General features: G+C 41.0%; 1 protein-coding gene across 1 annotated transcript in view; it reads right to left on the bottom strand.

Annotated features, from left to right (window-relative positions):
* Positions 1 to 24,355, bottom strand: part of LOC119420890 (ferroxidase HEPHL1-like) — a 39,395-nt gene extending 15,040 nt beyond the window's left edge. Inside the window, exons 1-2 of the mRNA XM_037688311.1 lie at positions 24,186 to 24,355; positions 13,815 to 14,059 (exon numbers count right to left, since the gene is read on the bottom strand). Of these exons, the coding sequence (XP_037544239.1) occupies positions 13,815 to 14,059; positions 24,186 to 24,355 (415 nt within the window). The remainder of the gene's footprint in view (positions 1 to 13,814; positions 14,060 to 24,185) is intronic.
* Positions 24,356 to 24,613: the final 258 nt, after the last annotated feature.

The following is a 24,613-nucleotide window of genomic DNA, read 5'->3' as shown; positions in this document are numbered from 1 at the left end:
CCCCCCCCCCCGGGCCTTTCTCATTGGCGACCACACCGCTCCCAGCCGTCGGTGCCCTCCTCTCGGAGTTGCCCGGCATAATCCAAGAGGCGGCTGACACGAAGGGACTTCTCTGTCCCTCTCCTCCCCCCGGTAGGTAGACTGAGAGCGCCGGATTCCACATTTGCGCCCATCACCAGAGTGGAGGGTTTTACTGAGCAGAATTTCCCTCAGTGCCCCCTTGGAGCCAAGCCTGGCGGAGACTCTCGGAGAAAAGATGTCCAGGTTGGACCAGCGTCCTGCGTCTCTGGGGAAGCATGACCAGATGGTGACGTTGCTCTCCAACCGAGCTCACCAGTGTGCATTCCAGGCAGCTGCAGCAAACAATAACTTTGCGTCGCTGGCGTACAGCATCTCAAGAGGCTGGAGGGAATAGACCTGCCTGAGGAGACGAAGAACTCCCTCTGCAAGGCATCTGACGTCACCTTCAACCTGTGCGCCTCTTCTGCTGTCTGCCTGTCTTGCATCGCAGCCTGGATGACGATGTTCTAGAAGTCCACCTGTCTTCATCACTCCCCCTCCCTGCCGGAGAAGTTGCAGAAGGACTCGCTGGAGGGCCCCATCACGATGTAAGCGCTGTTCGGAGCCAATTTCAAGGCCATGCTCGAGAAATCGAAGTCAGAGGATGTGTCGGAGACTGTGCGCCATCTGATCAAGCCGCACCCCTCCTCTCGGCCCCCCTGCCCGCTGGAGAGAGTGCCATGGCCAGAGACAGCAGAGACGCACCACAGCTGCAGCAGCATCTTCTCGCTCTGCTCTGGCGCCAGCCCTTCCCTTCATAGAACAGCCCTCCTCATCCTGGCAACCAGCGGTGCAGTGTTTCCCCAGAGACCGCCATCAGGCGCCGTCCTGGAAGAATCAGCCGCAGGGCTCATGGGGGAGAAGATTCAAAAACGACTCCTTGTGGAGGATGTGTGTGTGCACAATGATGGTTTGAGTTTTGAAATAAAAATATCATTCAGAAATTAAAGTGTCTGATTTCAGCCTGACTGTAAGTTCGTATGATCTCACAGTGGCTTCTCCTCACACATCCTCCACACAAAGTGAGCCGGTGTCCTCCAAACAGGTTTTTAAAATCATCACAGCTCGAGAAAACACACAAAATGCGCGTGAATGACACAGCAGCCTAAAGTGAATGTTTTCAGCAGACCGAGTCCAGTGGGAAACCTCGCTCTCAGCCCAAGCTGTGCGCTGCCTCCTCTGGGGAAACCCTCTTGTTCTGTCGGAGGGTGTCCCCATCAGCAGACCTACGTCACACGTCTCAGTTTTCACAGACACTTCCCTGTCAGGCTGGGGAGGCACATGCATGTCTCGAGCTGTGGGGGCACTGTGGCCACCCCACACAGCAGCTCATATAAATGTTTTGGAATGTTGCACGGTTTTGAATGTGATTCAACATTTTGCTCCTGTGCTGCGGAATCAACATGTTCTGATTCACACAGTCAACAAGTGACTGCAGCATACATAAACCGGCACGGGGGATGTGCGTGCAGCCCAAATGTTACACATTGCGAGCCGGCTGCTGTGTTGGGCACACCAAATCTGCTCTCTATCAGAGCAGTGTACATCCCTGGTGTTCTGAACAGAGGGGTGGATGTGATGTCCAGGGGAGGTCTGCGTCACGGGGACTGGAGCCTCTATCCCGAGCTGATGGCTCAGACGTGGCAGAAATTTGGCAGAGTGGCAGTGGACTTGTTTGCCACACGAGAGAATGCTCAGTGTCAACTATGGTTCTCACTGAGCCCGCGGGACGAACCACCGCTAGGGGTGGACGCGTTTGCTCAAAGCCCGTGGCCCAAAATGCTACTTTACGCATTTCCCCACTCCCTCTGATATCACGGTTTCTGAACTGAGTTAGGTAGGAGGGACTGATAGCCCTCCTGGTGGCTCCCGAGCGCGTGAACACCCCGTGGTTCCCAATTATATGACGCCTGTTATCGGGGCATCCGTGGAAACTGCCGTGGAGGGAGGATGCTCTCTTCCAGGCAGGAGGAGCGATCAGAAGTTACCCAGAAATAGGCCAGCACTTTTGGGTCTGGCCGCTGAACAGATCCATTTTAGAGAGGATGGGTTTCTCTCAAGATGTGGTGCGCACGATCCAAGTTTCACGTGCTGCCTCTACCACAGCGCTGTACACATCAAAGTGGAGAGCTTTTCAACGCTGGTGTTCGGAGAAAGGTGTAGAGGCCACCTCATGTCCACTATGTAGTGTGCTGTACTTTCTGCAGCAGCTGATGGACAGAAATCTGGCGTTCAGCACAATTAAAACGTACGCTGCAGCCATCTCTTCCTGTCACAAAGTTTTCAGGGACAGAACAGCTTTTAATCACCCGCTGATGAAGCGTTTTTTAAAAGGTGTACAGAGATGCAGGCCTGTATCACGCCCACTTGCTCCACAGTGAGATTTAACGCTGGTTCTGCGAGCCCTGATTAAATCTCCACTCGAGCCACTAGATCAGGTTCCGATTAAATTCTTGTCTCTTAAAATAGCCCTGCTGTTGGCTTTAACATCCGCAAAGAGGGTGAGTGATTTATCTGCCCTCTCTGTCGTTCTGTCATGTCTCAGAATTCAGGCTGATGGCAGTTCAGCTGATCTGAGACCTAACCCAGCATTTATACCTAAAACATCACAAGCTCATTTAAATCAAGAGCGATATCGTTGGAGGGATTGTTTCCCTCCTCCCCACAATTCAGAAGAAGAAGCATCTTTCCATCTTTTCTGCCCTGTGCGTGCGTTGACGTGTTACGTAGCACGCACGGCGGCACTGCATCAGACTCAACATTTTTTTGTGCACTATAGAGAAACATCTGTAGGTCGCCCGTTATCCATCCAGCGCCTGCCACACTGGCTGTGTGAGGCCATTTCTGAAGCCCACAGAGCATCAGATTGAGAGCCTCCTGACAACATCAGGGCGCACTCGACCAGAGGTATCGCATCTTCGACTGCTTTGCATAATGGTATGACAATGCAGGATATTTGCACTGCAGCCGCGTGGTCAACACCCTGTTCATTTATTCGCTTTTATTTACGTGATGTGTTGGCTTGTTCCATGACACATTCTGTCCTTATTGTCTTAACAGAATGAATATTATTGTTTCATGGAATCTCGTTTAAACTCACATCTGACTGCATGCATTTACAGTGTGAGATGTTGTTATCAGTCACAGGTTATGACTGTTGTTCTTTTTCTATGGTCACTAATCAGTTCATGACTTCTGTCATCAATCAGTTTATTTGATTAATAATAAATTCACTTATTATTAATCTGTTCATATTGAAGAGCCGTGGATCTGCTCTGTTCACGGCCTTTTCAACCTCTCCTCTTTCCCGTTGAAAACCTTTCCGGGGCATTCATGCACTCGGAACACGTAACTACGCAGCGCGCATCTGTGCATGGTGCGCGTAATTACGCAACGCGTATTTACACACATGGAGAGCTGAGTGACAAGATGTTTTTTGGGCAAGCAGGCGCTTCATATGGTGTTCGAATGGACCCAGTGAGGCGGAGACTACATCTTGCTTCGCCTTTAACCCACTAGCGACAGCTCTTAAAGGGCGAAACCTATACGAATAGAATGTTGGTTGTGTACTGTAACCCCAGATTCTATGAGTATAGGCGTAGCCCTTTAAGCGTCGGGCCTCACTGGCTCCTAACTGGCTGAAAAAAAAAAGCTATTTGGGAGCCGATTACCCACTCTTAACGTAATTTATACGGACCGGGCGGGGCCCACACAACAGGTGGGCGTAGACTAAATTTTTTCAGTGTGTTGCTTTGCATGACAGGATAAACCCACTAGCGACAGCTCTTAAAGGGCTACGTCTATACTCATAGAATCTGGGGTTACAGTATGTAACCAACGATTTTGGCGCTTCTGGAGTTTATGTTTTAGTTTAAAGGACCAGGTAAGGTCCAGAGGAGCTTCCCTGGTCCTCCAACACTCTGTTAGTGGTTAAAAGTCTCAGCAGTTCCACAAAGAGCTGCAGAAATATTAAATAAAATGAAGCTGGTCCTTCATGGAGCAAGTGCAGGAGTTCTGTACATTTGTCTCTGCAGAGTCATCATCTCAGCTCCATACATTATCAGCTGCCTCCTGCCTCCCCTGGGTGACATCAGCAGCTCCCAGTGTCTCAACACAGCCAGGACAATTACCGTACTTGCCGCCGTACATGTCGCACTGCCATATAAGTCGCATCAGTCCAAATATGTTTAATAAAGTGGAAAATACATAAATAAGTCGCTTTGCCATAAAATTGCTTCTATTATGCCTCACTACTGACACGTCGCGTTTGTTATGTGTCCGCCAATGTTCCCTCTAAGCTGTGCGCCTGCAAAATCGCACACTGCTCGCACATTCTTTGCGCAGTTAGTGCAACTGCGCAAATGCCCAAGCAAAATATCTAGTTTTCTCCCGCTTTATAATAAACTGTCAGTCTGAGTGCAGTGGTGTCTAGAATCTGTCTGTATACAGTGCAGAAATGCATGTGGACTGGGGGGAAGGAACAACCCCCCCCCACCCACCCCAGTCAAAACAGACCTGTCACGTGATTTGTGTAGCGACAACAGAAGTTTACGAAGAAGTAAAAAATTTAAATGAATGAAATCACAGGCAAACCTTCATTCCAACCAATCAGCATCTTTTGGAGTTGTAGCGCTGACGTCCGAAGAAGCTAAGTAGCTACAAACAACCTTCTTCTATCACTTTTCTAAGCTATATACTGCATATTTCATCACATACTGAGGAATGATATTTGACATTGTGAATTTATCACAGAAGTTTATGGTCGTATGACATCAAACAAAGGCTGTAAGTAAGCTAATCCCACAAATTGTAGCCGTTTATATCATGATAAGTGTTATCAAACAGTAGTGCATGGTGTATATCTGGATGGTCAAAGAAAAAGTTTACAAGACAGTGATGAGACCAGCCATGTTGTATGGTCTGGAGACAGTGGCATTGACAAGAAGACAGGAGAAAGAACAGGAAGTGGCAGAAATGAAGGTGTTGAGGTTTTCCTTAGGCGTGACAAAGATGGATAAGATTAGGAATGAGATTATCAGAGGTACAGCACATGCTGAAGAACTGGGAGATAAAGTTAGAGAGGCCAGACTGAGATGGTTTGGACATGCCCAGAGGAGGGACAGTGGGTATACTGGTAGAAGGATATTAGAAATGCAGCTGTCAGGAAAAAGATAGAGGAGATATATGGATTCAGTTAGAGAGGACATGGAGGTAGTTGGAGTGAGGACAGAGGATGTAGAGGACAGAGGGAGATAGAGGAGGATGATGTGCTGTGGAGACCCCTGACGAGGGAAAAACCGAAAGAAGAAGAAGAAGAAGTTTAATGTAAAATTTACACTCTTACATACTGAATTTCACTGTGAGTTCTTGCCCTGTGCTGATGAGCAGCATGAAAACATCCACTGCAGTAGCTATTTTAAGTTATTAGTAGCTTAGAATATTTTTTCTGTCTTCTTTGCCTTAATGTTGGATGATAAGGCAGAAATGACTCACTAAATGCCTCAAAGAACACCGTGAGCTTCACTACTTACACCATGTAGTATGAACATATACTGATATATTCATAAATTAAACGGATTCTTTCATTTTTCTGGACTGTATAATGACGTGCATCTGAATTTAATAAAATGTGGACGGAAACGTTAATTATCTTTGACTCACCAACGACAGTGGGTCATTTATTAACAGAATCAAGTTTAACACATCACACATTTACATTAATTGGCAAGAATTGAAAATAACGACAGCTTATTAATCAGTTTTACAGGAAGTAAACAATACGGCGATTGTTTTCTCACTTCCAGTAGTACAACAGACATTAACCACACGGCGGTGGTTGAAAAACTTTGCTTCAGACATTTCTAAAAATATCTGGAATGATTTGCTAGCAGGATAGAAGAATTTAAAGATGGGAAATGAAGTTTATCTTGAGAGAGATGTGTGAGGGAATTTGTCTGTTTTAACCAGAAACATGCACGCTCCTTTGGACCAGCTTGTCCCAACGGTACACTTTGATTGAAGATCGACTTTTTACCTTTCTGAAGATATGTCAGTTCCGGCGTAAAGTTCCACTTCGAGCCACTTTTCAGCGTCTCCGTAAGAACAGCTAAACCTCGGGAGTCGTGAGATCATCCAGAACAGACTTCATAATTCCTCTGAACTTCTCTCGTCCAGCTTAGTGGCAGATGTACTGAGCATGCTACATTCCAGCATTCTGCATTCTGGAGTTGCCGAGTTTCAGAACTGCAGAACTGCTCGAGCTCCTGCAGAACTTCTTCATCTACAGCAACTAGGTTGAACTAGGAAGTACCAACATTTAAAGAAAGCTCACTTCCGGTTCATTTGAGAACTTTCTGATTGGTCGATTGACCAAAACAGAGGTGTGTTTTGTGATGTAAGGTGTTATGAAAAGTCAAGGAAAAAGATTAAGATTGTTTAAGAACAGACAGAAGATTGTTATGAAGAACTCAGACTCCGTGGAGTCAATTCTCTAGTATCTTGCTGTAAAAGTTAAACATGACATTTCTTTTTCAGTAAACTTGCAGTTGACCGAAACTTGAACTTTGACCAACTTACACACTTGCTCATTGAAGACAGAAAATCAGACAATGCATCATTAACCTGATTTCTTCTTTGAATGAGGATTAAAAATCGTTATTACTGTTTCACAGTTGATTTAAAAATGAGTAGTTCACTTCAACATTTAAACATTGTTTGAACTAACACAATTTGATTATCAAAACATTTGTAAAATGGTAATGATAATAGAAAGTAGTCTTCTTTTACTTGATTAATTCAAGAAAGAAAGTCTCAGGATGGGTCAACCTGTATTTCTGGATTCAAATCAATGAAATGACAGTTTCTGTCCCATATGGTCCTTAAGGTCAGGGCTTGACCTCAGGCCTAGTTCACTACAACCATTACAGCCATGTTGTTTGTACGTTTATCCAAGGTTAGCTCATCCTTGGTTACATTTCCTCGTGGGTGGAGCGATCTTACAGTTAACATAAAATATTTTAGAATGTTCTTATAGTAAGTAAGTAAGTAAGTAAACTTTATTTATATAGCACTTATCATAGATACAATCACAAAGTGCTGTACAACAATAAAGAAATAAAGGCTTAAAATAAAATAAAAATAATAACAACTCATTAATAAAAACAGTAAAAACAGCTGGAAAAAACAGTAAAACATTTAACTAAAAGCTTGACGAAATAAAAATGTCTTAAGCTGCGTTTTAAAAGAATCAACAGAGACATTCACACGGAGAGACAGGGGCAGGGCATTCCACAGGCGGGGGGCTACGGCCTGAAAGGACAGGTCACCCCGAGTTTTAAACCGGGTCTTAGAAACCTTAAGAAGGTTCAGCGCTGAAGACCGAAGGGTGCGGGCTGGAGAATAAGGAAACAACATTTCAGTGATGTACTGGGGGGCCTGTCCATTTAAAGCTCTAAAAGTCAAAACTAAGATTTTAAAATTAATTCTAAATTCAACAGGCAGCCAATGAAGAGAAGATAAAACTGGTGTAATGTGAGCCCTTCTGTTAGTTCCTGTTAAAAGCCTCGCAGCAGAGTTCTGGACCAATTGGAGACGAACGACGGCAGTTTTGTTAAAACAAGTAAAAAGGGAATTACAATCATCTAAACGAGAAGAAATAAAAGCATGAATAATCATCTCCAGGTCAGATCTGGATAACATTGCCCTCAGTTTAGAAATGTTTCTCAGATGATAAAAGCAGTTTTTTACCAGAAGCTTTGAATGTTTGTCCAAAGACATGGACTGGTCAAACAGAACACCGAGGTTTCTGAGGTTCGGCTGAGAAGAGGAGCCCAGAGAACCGAGGTGTTGTTTGATCCAAGGAACTTTCTGTTCAGGGGCAATGATCAGGGTTTCCGACTTGTTAGAATTTAACTGAAGGCAGTTGTTAGCTAACCACGCCTTAATATGTGAAACACAGTTTACTAATTCAGCTAACTTGTGTAATTCTGAGTCATAAAAGGAACAGTACAGTTGAATATCATCAGCATAGAGATGGTAAGACACATTTCTGAAGCTACTGATAATCTTTCCCAGGGGGGTGATGTACAAAAGGAACAGAATAGGACCCAACACTGAACCCTGAGGAACACCATTCAGTAACGGAGTGGTCTTAGACTGTATGTTATTAACAAACAATGAAAAGGTTCTGTTGCTCAGATAAGAAGAAAACCACTTAAGAACAGTTCCAGAAAATCCCATCTCATGTTGCAGTCGATGTATCATAATTTTGTGGTCGACTGTGTCAAAAGCTGATGACAGATCCAATCAATTCAAAACACTGCTCTGACCAGAGTCTGCAGCCATCAATATGTCATTGGAGACTTTTAATAAGGCAGTTTCGGTGGAGTGCATCTTGTGGAAACTAGATTGAAACTTATCAAGAATATTATTATTTTGCAAGAAAGTAGTCATCTGCCCAACCACTAACTTCTCCAGAATTTTGGCGAGAAAAGGTATTTTTGATATTGGCCTGTAGTTGCAGAGCTCAGTGGGGTCCAAGTTGGGCTTTTTCAAGATCAGATTTAAAATCGTTTGTTTCAAAAAACTTGGAACTGACCCGGTTGAAAGAGAAACAATTCCTGAATATTGTTCATACTGTGTTAATGCTATGTTTGCCTCTTGACCCTACAACATGGGTAAGGTTACAGTAGACTTAGCCCATTACTGGAATTTTAATCAGGTATTTTAAGCTACTAATAAACATGATGGATGATAATAATAAAAACTCTTTCTTACCAATGGCTTAGCATAAAGCAATATGATCATCATCCATCATGTTTCACATTGGCTAGTGATTTTTTTTTCCCCTCCTAAAACTTAACTTAGGCTACACTGTGTTTCTTAGACTGTGATTAGGATGCGTGAGAGAAGCGGAGCATGCTCTATTCACACAAGGAGAGCTGTTGGTCAGGCAGGTCTTGTTGTGCCCTTAACTCTAAAATAGTTATCAAATCAACTGTTTATTTATGTAGGCAAAACTAGATGTTAAACAACCTGTTAAAATGCACCAGAATGCAGGAAATGTCATCTGCGTTATTCAAAAATTTCTGGGAGAGGACCCTCAGTACCCCCCCCGACCCTACATTACAAATATGCTTCTGACACCAATGGCCACCGTGTTGCTAAACATTTTACAGAACAGGACCCTCACCCAGACCAGTGCATGACTCTCACATTTTACAAACTATACATCTCATGAACAAAAAGATTATTGTCTTTTTCATTTGAAGTGGGCCAAATCACTTATATTAAAAGTAAACTAATAGACATTGCTGATGCAATTTGATTTAATAGCCCATGTAACTTGCTATGATCCCAGGTTTTGACCAGGTGTGATACTGGAGTGTGACCACAGTGTGCACATCTGATGTTGCTCACAGTGGCCCTCAGTGTGCTCAGGGAGTTTGTGTGTTGCCCAGACACATGAAAAATTAGAGGGAACATTGCTGCTGACCACCCGGAAAAGTGGTCGGGTGTTGTGCCAAAAATCGATTGGCTGTCAAAGGCGGCCGCAGGACTGTGCACAGGAGGACTTTAACAAGAATTTAACAAGATTAACACTTAAAAACAATTATTTGTTTTCTCAAAATTATAATAAAGGTGTGTCTCAGCGGGCAGCATGGTGGCGCAACTGGTAGAGCTGCTGCCTCTCAGCGAGCAGGTCCTTGGTTCAAACCCCAGTCCGGGGGCCTTTCTGGGTGGAGTTTGCATGTTCTCTCCGTGCATGTGTGGGTTTTCTCTGGGTGCTCCGGTTTCCTCCCACAGACAAAAAAACATGCATGTTAGGCTGATTGGTAACTCTAAATTGTCCCTAGGTGTGAGTGAGAGAGTGAATGGTTGTTTGTCTCGTTTGTCTCTATGTGGCCCTGTGATGGACTTGTGGCCCATCCAGGGTGTACCCCGCCCCTCGCACAGTGATTGCTGGACATGGGCAACGGCGACCCCCGTGACCCAAAATGGAATAAGCGGGTAAAGATAATGGATGGACGGTGTGTCTCAGTTGAACTTTTCCTTAATAAATGCATTATATTGGTCAAATCAAATGCATTTCAAAAATCCATTTGCGGATGCTGGAGTATGCCGAGGGAGGACTCGCTGTGCATGTCGTCGAAATTTACCAAGATTACCACCTAAAAACAATTATTTGTTTGCTCAACGTTATAGTAAAGGTGTGTCTCAGTTGAACTTTTCCTTAATGAATGCACTTTAATGGTAAAATCAGTTGCATTTCACCTGGGCGGTGTGGCGAAAGGCAGCTGATTTGATGTTTGCTCCAGGAGTTCCGGAGCAAGATGAAAGTGGCTTTTATGGCAAGCCAAGTGTCTCATTAATAGCCACTTTTACCTATTAATGAGACACTTGGCTTGCCATAAACAAAGGGCCCTCTAGTCGCTGAAAATGGTAGTGTTCAATATTTTCCAAGTCAGAATGAATGAAATCATCAGATTTCAGCCAAAAATTGGGTTAGCAATATGGGGGGAAAACGTATATTAGTCGCTTCGGTGTATAAGTCACAGGACTTGCAAATTTATGCAAAAAGATGCGACTTATATGGTGAAAAATTCGGTACCTCTGATACCCTCCCCCCCCCCACACACACCTAATTACCTTTAATGCATGTTTGTTGTTTAATGATAATTCAATTTGTTTTAGTTTACTGGTGTTATTTATGACAGATATTACAGACACATCAAAGCAGGATGGACCGTCCAATCTCATTTTGTACAAGCCATGCACTGACAATAAAGACAACTCTATTCTATTCTATTTTATTCTTTTCTATTCTATTTTCCTCAGTTAAAATAACAAATATTTACTTTATTGTTGTAAACACATCATAAATTGATCACTTAAGTCAAATAAAAATGGAAAAAAATAAATATGAGTGTCATCTTTTTGCTTTATGTTGATAGTTTATTTTAACTAAAAGAGTGGTAATGATTGTGTCTCAGGCACATTTTGTCTTTTATAAACCTTACTTTATTTAGACATTTGTTGTTTTTAATTACTGTAGGCACTTATGAAATATATTAAATCAAACTGTAGGAGTTCAATAAATTCAATTATAATACTTAACGTGCAACATCTTTCAATTTTCAATGAGTAACAATCTTCATTTTTAAACTTGTTTAAACAGATTACACTTTTTAGTAGTATTTATTGTAGTATTTTTTATTTCAGAAGTTTTCTTTTGTATTTTAGTTTAATTATTTGTTGTTGCAACAATATAAAATTACCCTATTAAAGGACAAAAGTATTTTCTATTCTTTTACAATATTTTCTTTTCCATTTCACTCGATTCTGTAAATAATATTGTAGAGCCACACCTCACCTGAAAGAGACACTCTGTTTAGTTTCTAACTATTAAAATAAGATATTCATCCATTGTTTTGGGAAAAGACGTCATATTTTACAAAACATTCTTTGTTCCAGTTCACAATTCCCCAAGTTGAACAATAATTCATAATAAAGATGTTATTCTGTACCAACTTTTAAACCCAATAATGAACTCAATAACTGAGAGATCTTTGTTCTAAGACACTTTTTATATGAACTTAACCTTGGAGTTTTTGAAACATCTGAATCTCTATGTTTGATATTTTTCCTTATCAAAACATTGGTTCTTTCTCAACTTTAATTCCCAGAGTTGAGAAGTGTTGCGATAATACGTTAAGTCCTTTGTTCACTTGACCTTCCTTTTTCAGGAGATGGACGGTTCAACAGCGACTCCTTTAGATCAACCTGCATGTTTATTTGAATACTGTATTAACTGAAATATGTCATTTCAATGTCATTCTCTTGTTAATGTTCATGAAAAGTATGTGTTTTTAAGTAATAGTCGTTAAGATAATATAACTTTGTCTTATTTTTCGCTTAGAATGAAACTATAAGGCAGAAATAAGGATTTTAGATTTAATTATATAAGTTTTTGTATGAGAACAAAGACGATCCATGATTCATCAGAACCTCCTTAAAATTGAATTCTGACCTCTGATAGGTTGAGAAAGTTAACAGCCATAATCTTCTCTCATGGGTGAGCCAATGATGTGTTGCCCACTCTGAGAGTTAAGTTTCACTTCAGAGGAGACATCTCAAGGAAAAAGAGAAACGGAAGAAAAGATAAAGGATTTCTAACTGTTAAAAGTTAGAGTTTTTAATTTAAGTTTTCAAGTCAAGCTTTCAACAAAAGATGACAGCCGCTGAAGAGTTGCAGAACCGCAGTAGCTCAGCAGAACTTCAGCACCTGACTTCAACCAGAACTGAGGCTCCAGCTGTCTGCCAGGTGAACACCAATCAGAATCCCAACACAGAGGAGTGGTAAATCCCAGTTGACATCCAGAGCCAGTTGGCCCCTCCAACAGATGACAGGTGAACTTTTGAGGAGACTTCAGCCTCTGAGTCACTAGGGGTTGAGGCGACTAGTTGACTAGTTGATTCTAGGGCATATTGCACGTTTTTTTAATTCACCTCGACTAGTCGCAGTCACGTGATTTTGTTGGGCGCTGGCTAGAGCTGTCATTTCAAACCTGGCCCCACGCCTCACAAATACATGTGGAAAAAAATAATGTGCTGGATGGGCGGGCCGGGTCAGTGTCGAACTTTTGATTGCGTCATCGGACGTGCACGGCTGACGATCCAATTTGGATCACCAGCCGCTCACCGCCGTTTGGTTGAAAGAAGTAAAAAAAACTCCAGATGGTTCACTGCCAGCAACCCACCTGAAGCTTAACTGGACTGGACCCAGTCGAAGCGTCAGCTGTCAGAGGAGGATTCCACCCGCACCCCTGTTTTTAGTTTTATTTTATTTAATTACATATTTGTGACTTGCAACCCGTCCAGGGTATACCCCGCCCCTCGCACAGTGGTTGCTGGACATGGGCACTGGTGACCCCTGTGACCCAAAATGGAAGAAACGTGCAAAAGATAATGGATGGATGGATGGACATCTTTGTGTCATGGTTTCCATTTAGTGCATGATTTTGCATGATTACATGCTTCTTTCAGGCCTGCAGGAAGTGTGGGGACAGCTAATGCTACCAAACACCCAGATTGATCTAACACCTGCGGTGTGCAGCTCAAAGTGCTCACGGCTGATATTAGTGTTGTAGTCAAGACCACCTAACCCGAGACCAAGTCAAGACCAAGACCAGAGTCTACTGAGACCGAGACAAGACCAAGACTTTTAGGGTCCGAGACCAAGTCGAGATCAAGACCTCAAGCCTTGGAGCTCAGTCTTTTCACAGATTATCTGTCTTATACAATACTGTCACAACATGGTGACAGTTTTAACAAATATGTAAAAAAAACATTTAACTTTTATAAAAATATTTAAATAAAAGTCACATACTGCAACTTTTTGCTTTTGAATTAATGTATCAGCTTGGAGTCATGTTATCGCTTGGATTTGAATGAGTACATTTTACATCCAATAAAAACAAAGGTGTTGACAAATAAACTGGACAATAATCTGGCAATTTAGTGATATTTCCACAGTTGTGGTCTTGACTGATTTTGAAATAAAATCTCGAGTCCTCAATGTCCGAGACCGAGACAAGACCGAGACCAAAAGCAGTCAAGTCTGAAACGAGACCGAGACCATCAAAAAGTATTCTCGAGACCAAGATCGGTCTCGAGTACTACAACACTAGCTGATATTACAGTGTTACTACAGGACCTTCCTCCGATTCTATGTTTTTGTGTAAATCATTGCATACCTTCAGTGTCCTTGTCATAGAAAATCCCATGGGGGTGTAAGGAGTAGGCCCTGCTTGCAAAGTTCCTCAGGTGGATCTTGATGACATCATTAACCTCAGCTTTCATTATGGGTCCCAGAATGCCCAGCCAAGCAGGTCGTGGAGCCAAGTGTGTGAAAGAGGCATCGGTGTACTCCCGGTACATGGCTTTCTTATAGACCCTGCCGATACGATGTGGTCCTTTTTCTAGAAATATATGTGCATGCCTGAGATAGACAGAAACAAAAACATCAATAGGATTTTCAACCTGTATGAACATTTTCAAAAGGTCAAAGTCAGATCACTGTTGTGTAACAAAAAAATTACAGTTATGTTAAAATACTGTAGCATTTATTCCACTATTTCACACATTATGAGGTTTGACCGAAGGATGCAGTTTAGTTTTGAAATGACTTATTTGTATTATTTGTCACAGATGAGTTAAAGTCAAATGTTTAATGAAAGTAAATGTAATTCTGCACCTCAGTGTGTAACAATTGGACATGTGTCTGTGATGATTACATGTTTCAACAGGTTAACAGGTAGTTACTGAACCTGCAGCAAAGACTGTTTCCCAGCAGAGTCTGCAGGTCATAAAGACTAGACTAGATTAAAACATAAAAACATGAATTCAATCAATTTATTGTTTACAATTCAACACATTTTAATTATCTATCTGCAAACAGCAAAGAGCTAATGAGCTGACTGTGGGCTCATTACTGTATTTGTTACAATTATTTAATTAGCAGTTTATAACATTTTAATCCTGGTCTCATGCAGAAAAACCATGATACCAAAATGAATAAAAACTGTTTATTAATTAAAAAAAACAGCTTGATTTGAGTTGAATCAGAAATCCAACATTTCATAAAAATAAAAGCTCTTTAATAAAAATGAAGGCGTGAAGAAATAAACAAAAAGACCCAAGTCACAAAAGTGAACCTTTACAAGATATTATCTGTAAACGTTGACAGGAGTGAGTTTTATTCTCGGACTGTGTCGATGTAAACTGTGTTCTTAATTGTGTGTGTTGGTTCAGAAGGTTAAGACTGTGCAAATGTTTTTAGCCTTCTCTTGTTTTCAGACAGCATTTTCTATTTGTTACTTCTAATCACCCGCTCTTCAAAAGTACTTTTCTTTATCAGCTTCTGAATAACTCCATGAAACAACGATAAGAACTCCATCAGTCTCAGAAGGTGGCAAAGTATCAATTTCAAAGTTTTTACTGCAACTTTATTTAGACATTCAAAACGGGGAGTATTTCCCGTTAGGATCATTGTTGCAGTTTAAAAAAAAGTTTAAATACTTTCAGTACCCTATGAGCATGAATATCCTGTTCATTTTCGGATTTTTAGTAAATTGTTTAATCTGCTGTTTTTCAGAGGGGGATGAATGTGAAGAGGCTGGGATGAGAGTTAGTTCCTCAAAGTCTGTGTCCAAGGTTCTCAACCGGAAACAGGTAAAATGCCCCCTCCAGGCTGGGGGAGAGTGTCTGCCTCAGGTGGAGGAGTTCAAGTATCTGGGTGTCTTGTTCGTAAGTGATGGTAGGATGGAGCAGGAGATGGATCGATGGATTGGGGCCTCATTTTCAGTAATGAGGGCATTGCTTCGGTCGGTCTTGGTGAAGAAAGAACTGAGTCAAAAAACAAATCTCTCGATTTAATGGTCTGTCTGTCCAACCCTCGCCTATTGTCATGAGGTCTGGATCATGACTGAAAGAACAATATCCTGAAAACAAGCGGCTGAAATGGGCTTCCTTCGCAGTGTGGCTGGGCACAGCCTTAGAGATAAAGTGAGTCGCTCAATCATCCAGTAGGAGCTTGGAATAGAGCCACTGCTCCTCCGCATCAAAAGGAGTCAGTTAAGTTGGTTTGGGCATCTGATTAAGAAGCCTCCTGGATGCCTTCCCAGGCTCCGGGGAAGACCCAGAAGTTGCTGGAAGGATGGTGTATCTTCTCTGGCCTGGAAATGCCTCAGGGTCCCCTAGAACGAGCTGAGAAGTGTCACCGGGGACAGGGATGTTTGGGTTCCTCACCTTGACCTGTTGCCTCCGCAACTCGATTACAGATAAGCAATAGAAGATGGATGGATGGAATGAGTACACAACATCCAACTTTAAAAAGTTCTAGGACAAAAATCAGGAGGTCGACATGAAGAGTCAGGCTCAAATATACAGTATAAATGGTAAATGGACTGTACTTATACAGCACCTTTCTATCTTATCAAGACACTCAAAGCACTTTACACTACACTCTGTGTCCTCATTTACCCATTCATACAGCACTCTACTAGATCTATACAAAGAATAATCAGTGATTTTACACAATCATACACTGATGGGACACACATTGGAGGCAATGAAGGGTTCAGTGTCTTGCCCAGGGACACTTTGGTATGTGACTGCTGGTGGAATCAAACCCCCAACTCTCGCATTGGAGGACAACTGCTCTAGCCATTCAGCCACAGCCGCTCTACATACATTCACCTCAACTTTTAGCAGAAGTGTTGCTGAAGATCCTTGAATGTGTTTTAACTTGACAACAAGAAGGCTTGTTAACGTCTAATTAGTGATCATGATCAGCTGCAGCTGGCTGGTTCTTTCAGTCAGGATAAAGGAGATTTGTTTGACAGCACTCATGGGACTGAACAATATTCAACAACGAGAAAGTCCAAGAAACTTAGGGTGTCACGATTCACGCCTGTTCGAGTCAAATCTTTTTCACTCTGTTCACTGCTTGGTGTCTGTAAACCTTCTTTTCTTTACCTTCCTCTTTTTATTTATGTTTGGGGTTGTGATTCTGTTTTCTGCAGCACTCATTGAGCTCCTCTCCTCTGGCTGCATGTGGGTTTAAGGTTGTCTTCTCTCCAGCACACTCTGCACTGATTACCTCTCATTAAATGCACCTGTCGCTTCACCCTTTATAAACCTGACCTGCACACAGGGTGAGTGCCAGAGGGCGGTAGAGGAAGCTAACGTTGATCTGCGTCGGAGGAGAGTTTGAGTTGAACGACAATTCAAAACTACACCAAACTTGGAGTGTGGAAAAGGCGGTAATTGGCATAAGCTGGTGTGTGAATGGTTCGGATGGAAATGGAGTTAGGTAATGAAGAAGAAGGGGAACCAGAAGGGTGGACGACAGTGGGAAGAGGGAGAGGAAGAGGACGGGGTGGAATGAAACTAGGTGAAGGAAAGGGTGTTAGAGATAATCAAGGAAGTAAAAGGGATCTAGAAGAAAGCAATTCAGAGGAAGAAAGGGTTGTAAGGAGAAAAGTTGGGAATGAGAAATTTAAAGTAATTCTGAAACTTAAGAGCGAGGACGGTCAAGAGAAAATCAGCCCAATTGGGGTGTCAAAAGAAATTAAAAAGAAAATAGGAGATGTTGAAATGGTGAAGATTTTGAGAGACGGAAGCCTTTTGATAGAATGTAAGGATATAGAGCAAAAGAATAAAGCCTTCAATGTGGATAACATATGTAAAAGAGTGGTGCTGGAGAAAAAAATGTTGGGAGAAAATATAAAAACTAGAGGAGTGATATATGGGATCCCTCTAGATGAGGATCTAGAAAAACTTAAGAAAAATATAGTTGGAGCAAAGGTGACTAATATGAAAAGGCTGTCAAGAACTGTGGATGGGAAGAGAGTGGGGAGTCAGTCCATTCTAATGGAGTTTGAGGGAAAAGAGCTGCCAATGAGCATAAAAATAGGATATATAAGCTTCCAAGTCAGACCTTATGTACCTCCACCACTTCGGTGCTATAAATGCCAAAGGTACGGACACATTGCGGCAGTATGTAAAGGAAAGCAGAGATGTCCAAAATGTGGGGAAGATCATAAATTTGAAGAATGTAAGGAAGATGTAGAAGAGAAATGTTGTAACTGTGGGGGAAAGCATAGAGTCACGTTCGGAGGGTGTGAGGTCAGGAAGAGGGCTAAAGAAGTTGTGCAGATAAAAACAACTAAAAATATTAGCTATGCAGAAGCTGTAAAAAGTGTGAAGGAACAGGAAAAAAGAGGGGTCGAGCAAACGGGGAACCAAACAAAACAGCAAACTAAAGTAATACCAGAAGATAAAGTCATTTACTCACTGGAAAATCTAGTCTTATTTATAGCATATGTTATCAACTGTACTGTTCAAGCTAAGAACAAAACAGAGAAGATTAAAATAATAGTGAAAGGAGCCGAAAAATTCTTGGGATTCAAGGAAGGAACATGGGAAGAAATAAATAAAAAGTTAGAGGAGGATAAGAAGCCGGGAACAGCAGGTGAAAGTAGTTTATGCTAATACTTCAATGGAATGCTAGAAGCCTGATAGCTAATGGACAAGAATTTAAAGGTTATATTGAAGAACTTGAAAGCGAACCGGATGTAATATGTGTGCAGGAAACGTGGTTAAAAGCAAAATTAGATTTTGTGATTAGGGGTTATGTTAGTGTAAGAAGAGATCGTGAAGAAGGAGGGGGAGGAGGATGTGGAATATTTATAAAACAAGGGGTACAATATCAGGTTGTAGGAAAAGGGAAAGAGCTAGAATTCATAGTAATTGAGATATGGGAGCAGGGACGTAAATTTAAAATAATAAATTTCTATAATCCATGTAAATCATTATCGGTTGAAATAATGGGGGAACTATTAGATTATTTGGAGGGGAGAGTAATCTGGTGTGGGGATTTCAATGCAAAAAGTACAATGTGGGGTAATAGTAATGATAAAAATGGGCAGATTATAGAAGAAGTAATTGAATTGAAAAATTTGGTATGTATCAATGAGAGAAGCGGAACAAGAATCAATGTTAAAACGGGGAAGGAATCAACTATAGATATAACAATAGTATCGAATGATATTGCTGGTATCTGTGAGTGGTCAGTTGATAAAGAAAATACAGTAGGCAGTGATCATTATCCTATAACTATAAGGGTAGGAATAATAGGAAATAAATATAAAAATAGAGGGGAAAGATTGAACTTTAATAAGGCAGATTGGAGTAAGTTTAGGTATTTAAGTGAAATGTATTTAAATAAGGTAGATTTTAATATGAATATAAATGAAGTAAATGAGAGTATATCAAAGATAATAATGGAAGCTGCAGAAAATTCTATAAAAAAGTCAGGGAGTAATAATGATAAGAAAAAGGTGCCATGGTGGACTAGTGAGTGTAAAGATGCAATTAAATTAAGAAATAAAGCCTTGAAGGTATTAAAACGTAACCCAATTTATTTGAACTTAATTGAGTATAAAAGGAAGCAAGCACTAGTAAGGAGGATTATAAAGACAGCTAAGAGAGATTATTGGAGAAATTTTTGTAGTACAATAGGAAGAGATACAAAAATTGAGAAGATTTGGAAAATAATTAAAAAAATGAATGGAGTTAAAAGAGAATTTGATTATCCTGTATTAAAAGTTGAGAATGAGGATATAATTAGGGATGAGGATAAAGCTGAGGTATTGGCTAAAGTATTTAGTAAGATACATAGTACAAATAATGTTAGCAAGGAGGGAAGAAAAGGAAGAGAATGTACTGTCCTTAAGTATAAAAATTTAATGGAGAGTGAGGAAGATACAAATAATTTTTTGAACGTGGAGTTTACCAAAGTGGAATTAAATAAAGTGCTTAAAAATACCAAAAACACGGCGCCAGGTAAAGATAAAATTTGGTATAGAATGATAAACCAACTAAGTGAGAAGTCAAAAATGATAATATTGACATTGTTTAATAAAATATGGGAGGAGGGGAAATTGCCAGAGTTATGGAAGGAATCTCTTATTGTACCAATAGCTAAACCAGGAAAAGATCATTCAAAACCAGAAAGTTATAGGCCAATAGCATTAACTTCAAATTTATGCAAGATAATGGAAAAAATGATTAATAGTAGATTAGTGTATTATTTGAATAAAAAGGGATATATCTCTAATTATCAAAGTGGTTTTCGGAAAGGTAGGAGTACTAATGACGCAATGTTATGCTTAGAGCATGAAGTAAGAAGAGCACAAGTAAACAAGGAAAGTGTAGTGGCAGTATTTTTTGATATTGAAAAAGCGTATGATATGATGTGGGTAGAGGGTTTATTAATTAAATTATACAAATTAGGGATACAAGGGAAAATATATGAATGGATTAAAGACTTTTTAACAAACAGAAAATTACAAGTAAGAATAGGGGAGGTAGTTTCAGATAAATATGTAGTGGAAAATGGCACACCGCAGGGGAGTATAATAAGTCCATTATTGTTTTCGATTATGATAAATGACATATTTGTAGATATTGGAAAGGACATGGGCTGTTCACTCTTTGCAGATGATGGAGCTATTTGGAAAAGAGGAAAGAATGTGGAGTTTATAGTTAAAAAAATGCAACAGGCTATTATTAATATAGAGTTGTGGGCAAGGCAATGGGGATTCAAATTTTCAGTGGACAAAACGAAGGTAATTATATTTTCAAAAAAAAACCAAACAAATAAGATAATAGAATTAAAATTATATAATCAAAAAATCGAACAGGTAAAGAGTATAAAATTCTTAGGTTTGTGGTTTGATGAAAAATTAAAGTGGAATATTCACATCCAAAAGATTGTCGATAAATGTAAGAGAAAGTTGAATATATTAAGATGTTTGGTGGGTAATGATTGGGGAGCAGAGAGACAATCGTTACAGCAGATTTATATGGGGATAATTAGATCTGACATTGATTATGGATGCTTAGTGTACAGTTCAGCAGCCAAAACTCATTTGGATAAATTAGATAGTATTCAACATCAAGCACTAAGATTATGTACTGGAGCATTCAAAACAACACCAACGGCAGCATTAGAAGTAGAAACGGGGGAAATGCCACTAGATTTAAGGAGGACTAAGTTAGGAATTAATTACTGGTTAAATTTGATGGGCAATAAGGAAGGACATCCAACTCAGGAAATTCTAAAACCATGTTGGGAAAAAGAAAAGAAAGAGATGAGAAGTTATGGATGGAAAATTGAAAAGGACTTAAAGGAACTAAAAGTGGACACTTTAGAAATTAGTCAATCAGATCCAATATCAGTTATACCACCCTGGATTCTACCAGAAACTATAGTAGATTTATCAATAATGGCAAAGAAACAGGAAAAATCACATGTAATAGATAGGTTTGCAGTGCAATTGCATTTAAATAGTTATTATGGACATGTTCAAATTTATACAGATGCATCAAAAATTGACGGAAGAATAGGAATAGCATTTACAATCCCAGAATTCAATGTGAATATAGGGAAGCGAGTCACGGATAGGCTATCAATTTATACAGGAGAATTGTTAGCAATACTTTTGGCATTACAATGGATAGAGGATGTAAAACCATTGCAAGCAATAATTTGCTCAGATTCAAGTTCAGCTTTGATAAGTATAAAATATAATAACACAGATAGTAGGATGGATATCTTATTAGAAATATATCATACTCTGTTTAGAATACAAAATATGGGGTTAGTAGTGATATTTGTGTGGGTTCCAGCACATATAGGGTTAGTAGGAAATGAGAATGCTGATAAAACGGCAAAGAAGGCAACACATAATCCTATTAGTTTCACAGTTAGGATGAGTAACTCTGAAGGGAAAAGTAAAGTCAAAGAAGAACTGAAGAAAATATGGCAGAGAAGGTGGGACGAAGGATTAACAGGAAGGTGGTTTTATAAAATTCAGAAGGCTGTGGGAAGGAAAAGAAGAGGAAGAAGAAGTAGGAAGGAGGAAAGAATAATAACAAGGTTAAGGTTCGGTCATACAGGGCTTAATTATTCGCTTTTTAAAATACAGAAGCATAAAAATGGAAAATGTGAGTATTGTGAGAAGTTTGAAACAATAGAACATGTTATTTTAGAGTGTTGTAAATATGAAGAAGAGAGAAGATGCATGTTGAAAGAGTGCGAAGGTAGTAAAGAAAAGTTTAATTTAATAGAATTTTTGAGGAGAGATCTGGGAAGTAGACATATTCAAATAATTATTCGGTATCTTAAAAAAACAAAGTTATTCCATAGAATCTGAGTAGAGAAAGATATATAACTATATGCAAGTTAGGTTATATAAGTAAGTGTGTATGTTTAATCAGGAATTAATGGAGGGATTAGGTAGAAAAAGAAAGTATATAGACCATTTCGAACCACACTCCATACCGGTAAGTGGCGGTAATGCTACTTAAAGTTTTTTGCCAACCGCCAATAAAAACCAAGAAGAAGAAGAAGAAGGGTGAGTGCCAGATAGTCAAACACAGTTTTACTGCAAGTAGTTATCCAGCGCTCATAGTTTCCGGTTTCCCTTGTAGTGTTTTGTTTCTTTTTCATAGTTCCCCTCCTGTCCAGTTTTTGGGTTTTTTTTGCATTCCTTGCTCCTGTCCCGCTCCTTGGTTTATGTATCCTCGCCTCCTCGTGCTGACTTCTCGTTCTGGGACCTTCGCTCGCCTGACTTCGCCTCTAGACCGCTCCTCACCGGATCTACGCCTCCATTCATCGGCACCGATCTACGCCTCCTTCACACTGCCTCCTCGCCTGCTCCTGCTTTGGACTGACGCTCTTCTGATCTCCGGTTTCGACCCTCGCCTGATTGACTTCGCCTCACGCCTCACGGACCAGTGTGTCATCTCCTTCCATCCATCCTCGAGCTCTTCACTGCAGCTGGCTGTCTCCTCTCACCAGGACCATCCCCCTGCAGCGACCCCACCGTGCTGGAACGTCTCAGCTCCTCTGAACCCCCTCCTGACAGAGTAACGGTTAGTGGTTTCCGTATTCTGACTTTTGCTTTTGCTTCTGTCTCCTGTCGGGCCACTAACCGTTCTCTCCCTGTCCTTAGACTCGTTCCAGTCGTTTACCCTGAGACCGACACTAGAGCCAGGTTCACTTTGAGAGGCAAGGCCCCACAAAGAAAAATAAACTTTTTAACCTGAGTCTTGGTGTTTGTGGTGATTTTGGTCCAGACATTTGGGGGTTCGTTACATAGGGAGTATCTAAAAAGGAGAATTTTAGATTTATACAAGTTTGGAAAGTCTTCTGGGGCCATTTCTAAACCACTTTAGTCATTGTACACCAAGTGAAACATTTGCACAGAGGTATAAATTATTTGGTTGTTTCACCACTTTGTCAAGGTCTGGAAGAAGATCGAAACTGTGCCCCTCAGATTAAAGGATGTTCAGGAACAACCATGAAACATGAAGACTCAAGACCACCTTGAACTTCAAACTAGTGGGACACCAGTGGCCCTGTCCAAAATTGAAACCAGTTTTACTTCACCTCACGAGGACAGAGAGGGGGGCTGGCCAAGGACATCACCATGTACTGAGAAAGATGTCAACCTGGTACTTCATTGTGGACTGAAAAGTGACTGACCAAAGACTTCAGCATGGACTGAGAGGGGGCCGACCAAAGACGTCATAGGAGACTGAGAAGGAGCCGACCAAAAAAGAACCTCCTGCTCTAAAAATGACACCTTCAAGCAACAATTGAGTTATTTGTCTTGAACAACAAGGAGTATGTTTTGAGGAGTCAAAGTGAGGCTTCCCCACCAACAATGTTCCATCTGTCAAGCATGGCGGTGGTAGCATCATGCTGTAGTATTGGTACACTGCAGAAAGTGAATGAATAATACAGAAAGAGGACTACCTCCAAATCCAATCCTACAGCTGTGTTCCAACAGGTCAAAGAGCCCCAACTCTCATCAGAATTGTTTTCTGAATGAATAAAAACAGGATGACATGAAGCTTAAAACCTCAAACTCAACATGAACCTGAAGTGTTGTTGGGACCATTAAAGCAAGTGTGAGTGGGTAAGTGTATCTGAGCCTGGAGGTTTTTGGATGAATTAGAAAAATCCAGTCAATTCAAACCTGAGCGCTTAGTCCTGAATTCTAGGTTTTTTTTTAACGATTGAACCTGTGCGTTGTAATACCATTCTACCATTTGTAAAAAACAAACAAACAAACAAAAAAAACCAATGTAAATAAACCATAAATTGATGAGTGAGAACAAACAGAGCAGGACTTGGGGGGTCAGTTCTGGTCGACTCTCTCTCTGCTTCAACGTGTTCTCGGTCTCCGGACGCGACTGATTCAAGAAATCAGAATCAGTTTATCAGAATCAGTTTATTATTGCCATGTAAATGAACGAGGTTCACAAACTAGGAATTTGCTTCGACAAAAGGTGCGAATAGTAATAAAGTAAAATAAAGTAAAAGACATAAGACCTGTGTACACCCACAAATAAAGTAAAAATGAAAACATAACATAATCATGTGTACACCCACACAATAGAAAACAATAATAAAGCTTAGAAAACAGTACAGATGGGGAACTGTAACCACCTACTCTTCCTGACAACTGGACTGGACTCTGACTACTTACTCGTCCTCCTTGATGGTTTTGCCATTGATCAGGTTTTTTCCACTCGGTGCGTAATCCCAGGAGCCCTCGATAATCCCTATATAGTACACCCTCTCCACCGCCGCACCGCCGCGGGCACACAGCTCGACCAACAGCACACAGCTAGCAAACAGCCCCAGAGTCCAGTCCATGTTTGGGTGGAAGACGGCTGAGCGGGTTTCACCTCGACAAGGAACAAGTGGAACTGATTGAGTGCTGTCAGGGACCGGCACTTATAAAACCGAGCACAGATGGCTCATTCAGCCCACAGGGTGCCCGCGGTTCTGTGTGACCGCCTCCAGGGGCAGGATCAGGAGCAGTCAGCCTGTCCCACCAGGTCAGTGGAATGGAAGTGCCTGCAGGGAAATGAAGAAGGCCGACCCAGAGCTGACTCATCCAGAACCAAGGTT

The sequence above is a fragment of the Nematolebias whitei genome, chromosome 14 (genome assembly GCF_014905685.2).
Source record: "Nematolebias whitei isolate Nwh7 chromosome 14, NemWhi1, whole genome shotgun sequence".
In the NCBI taxonomy this organism is placed as follows: Eukaryota; Metazoa; Chordata; class Actinopteri; order Cyprinodontiformes; family Rivulidae; genus Nematolebias; species Nematolebias whitei.
Note: the sequence above shows the minus strand (reverse complement) of the source record. Positions and strands in the feature narration are given on the sequence as shown.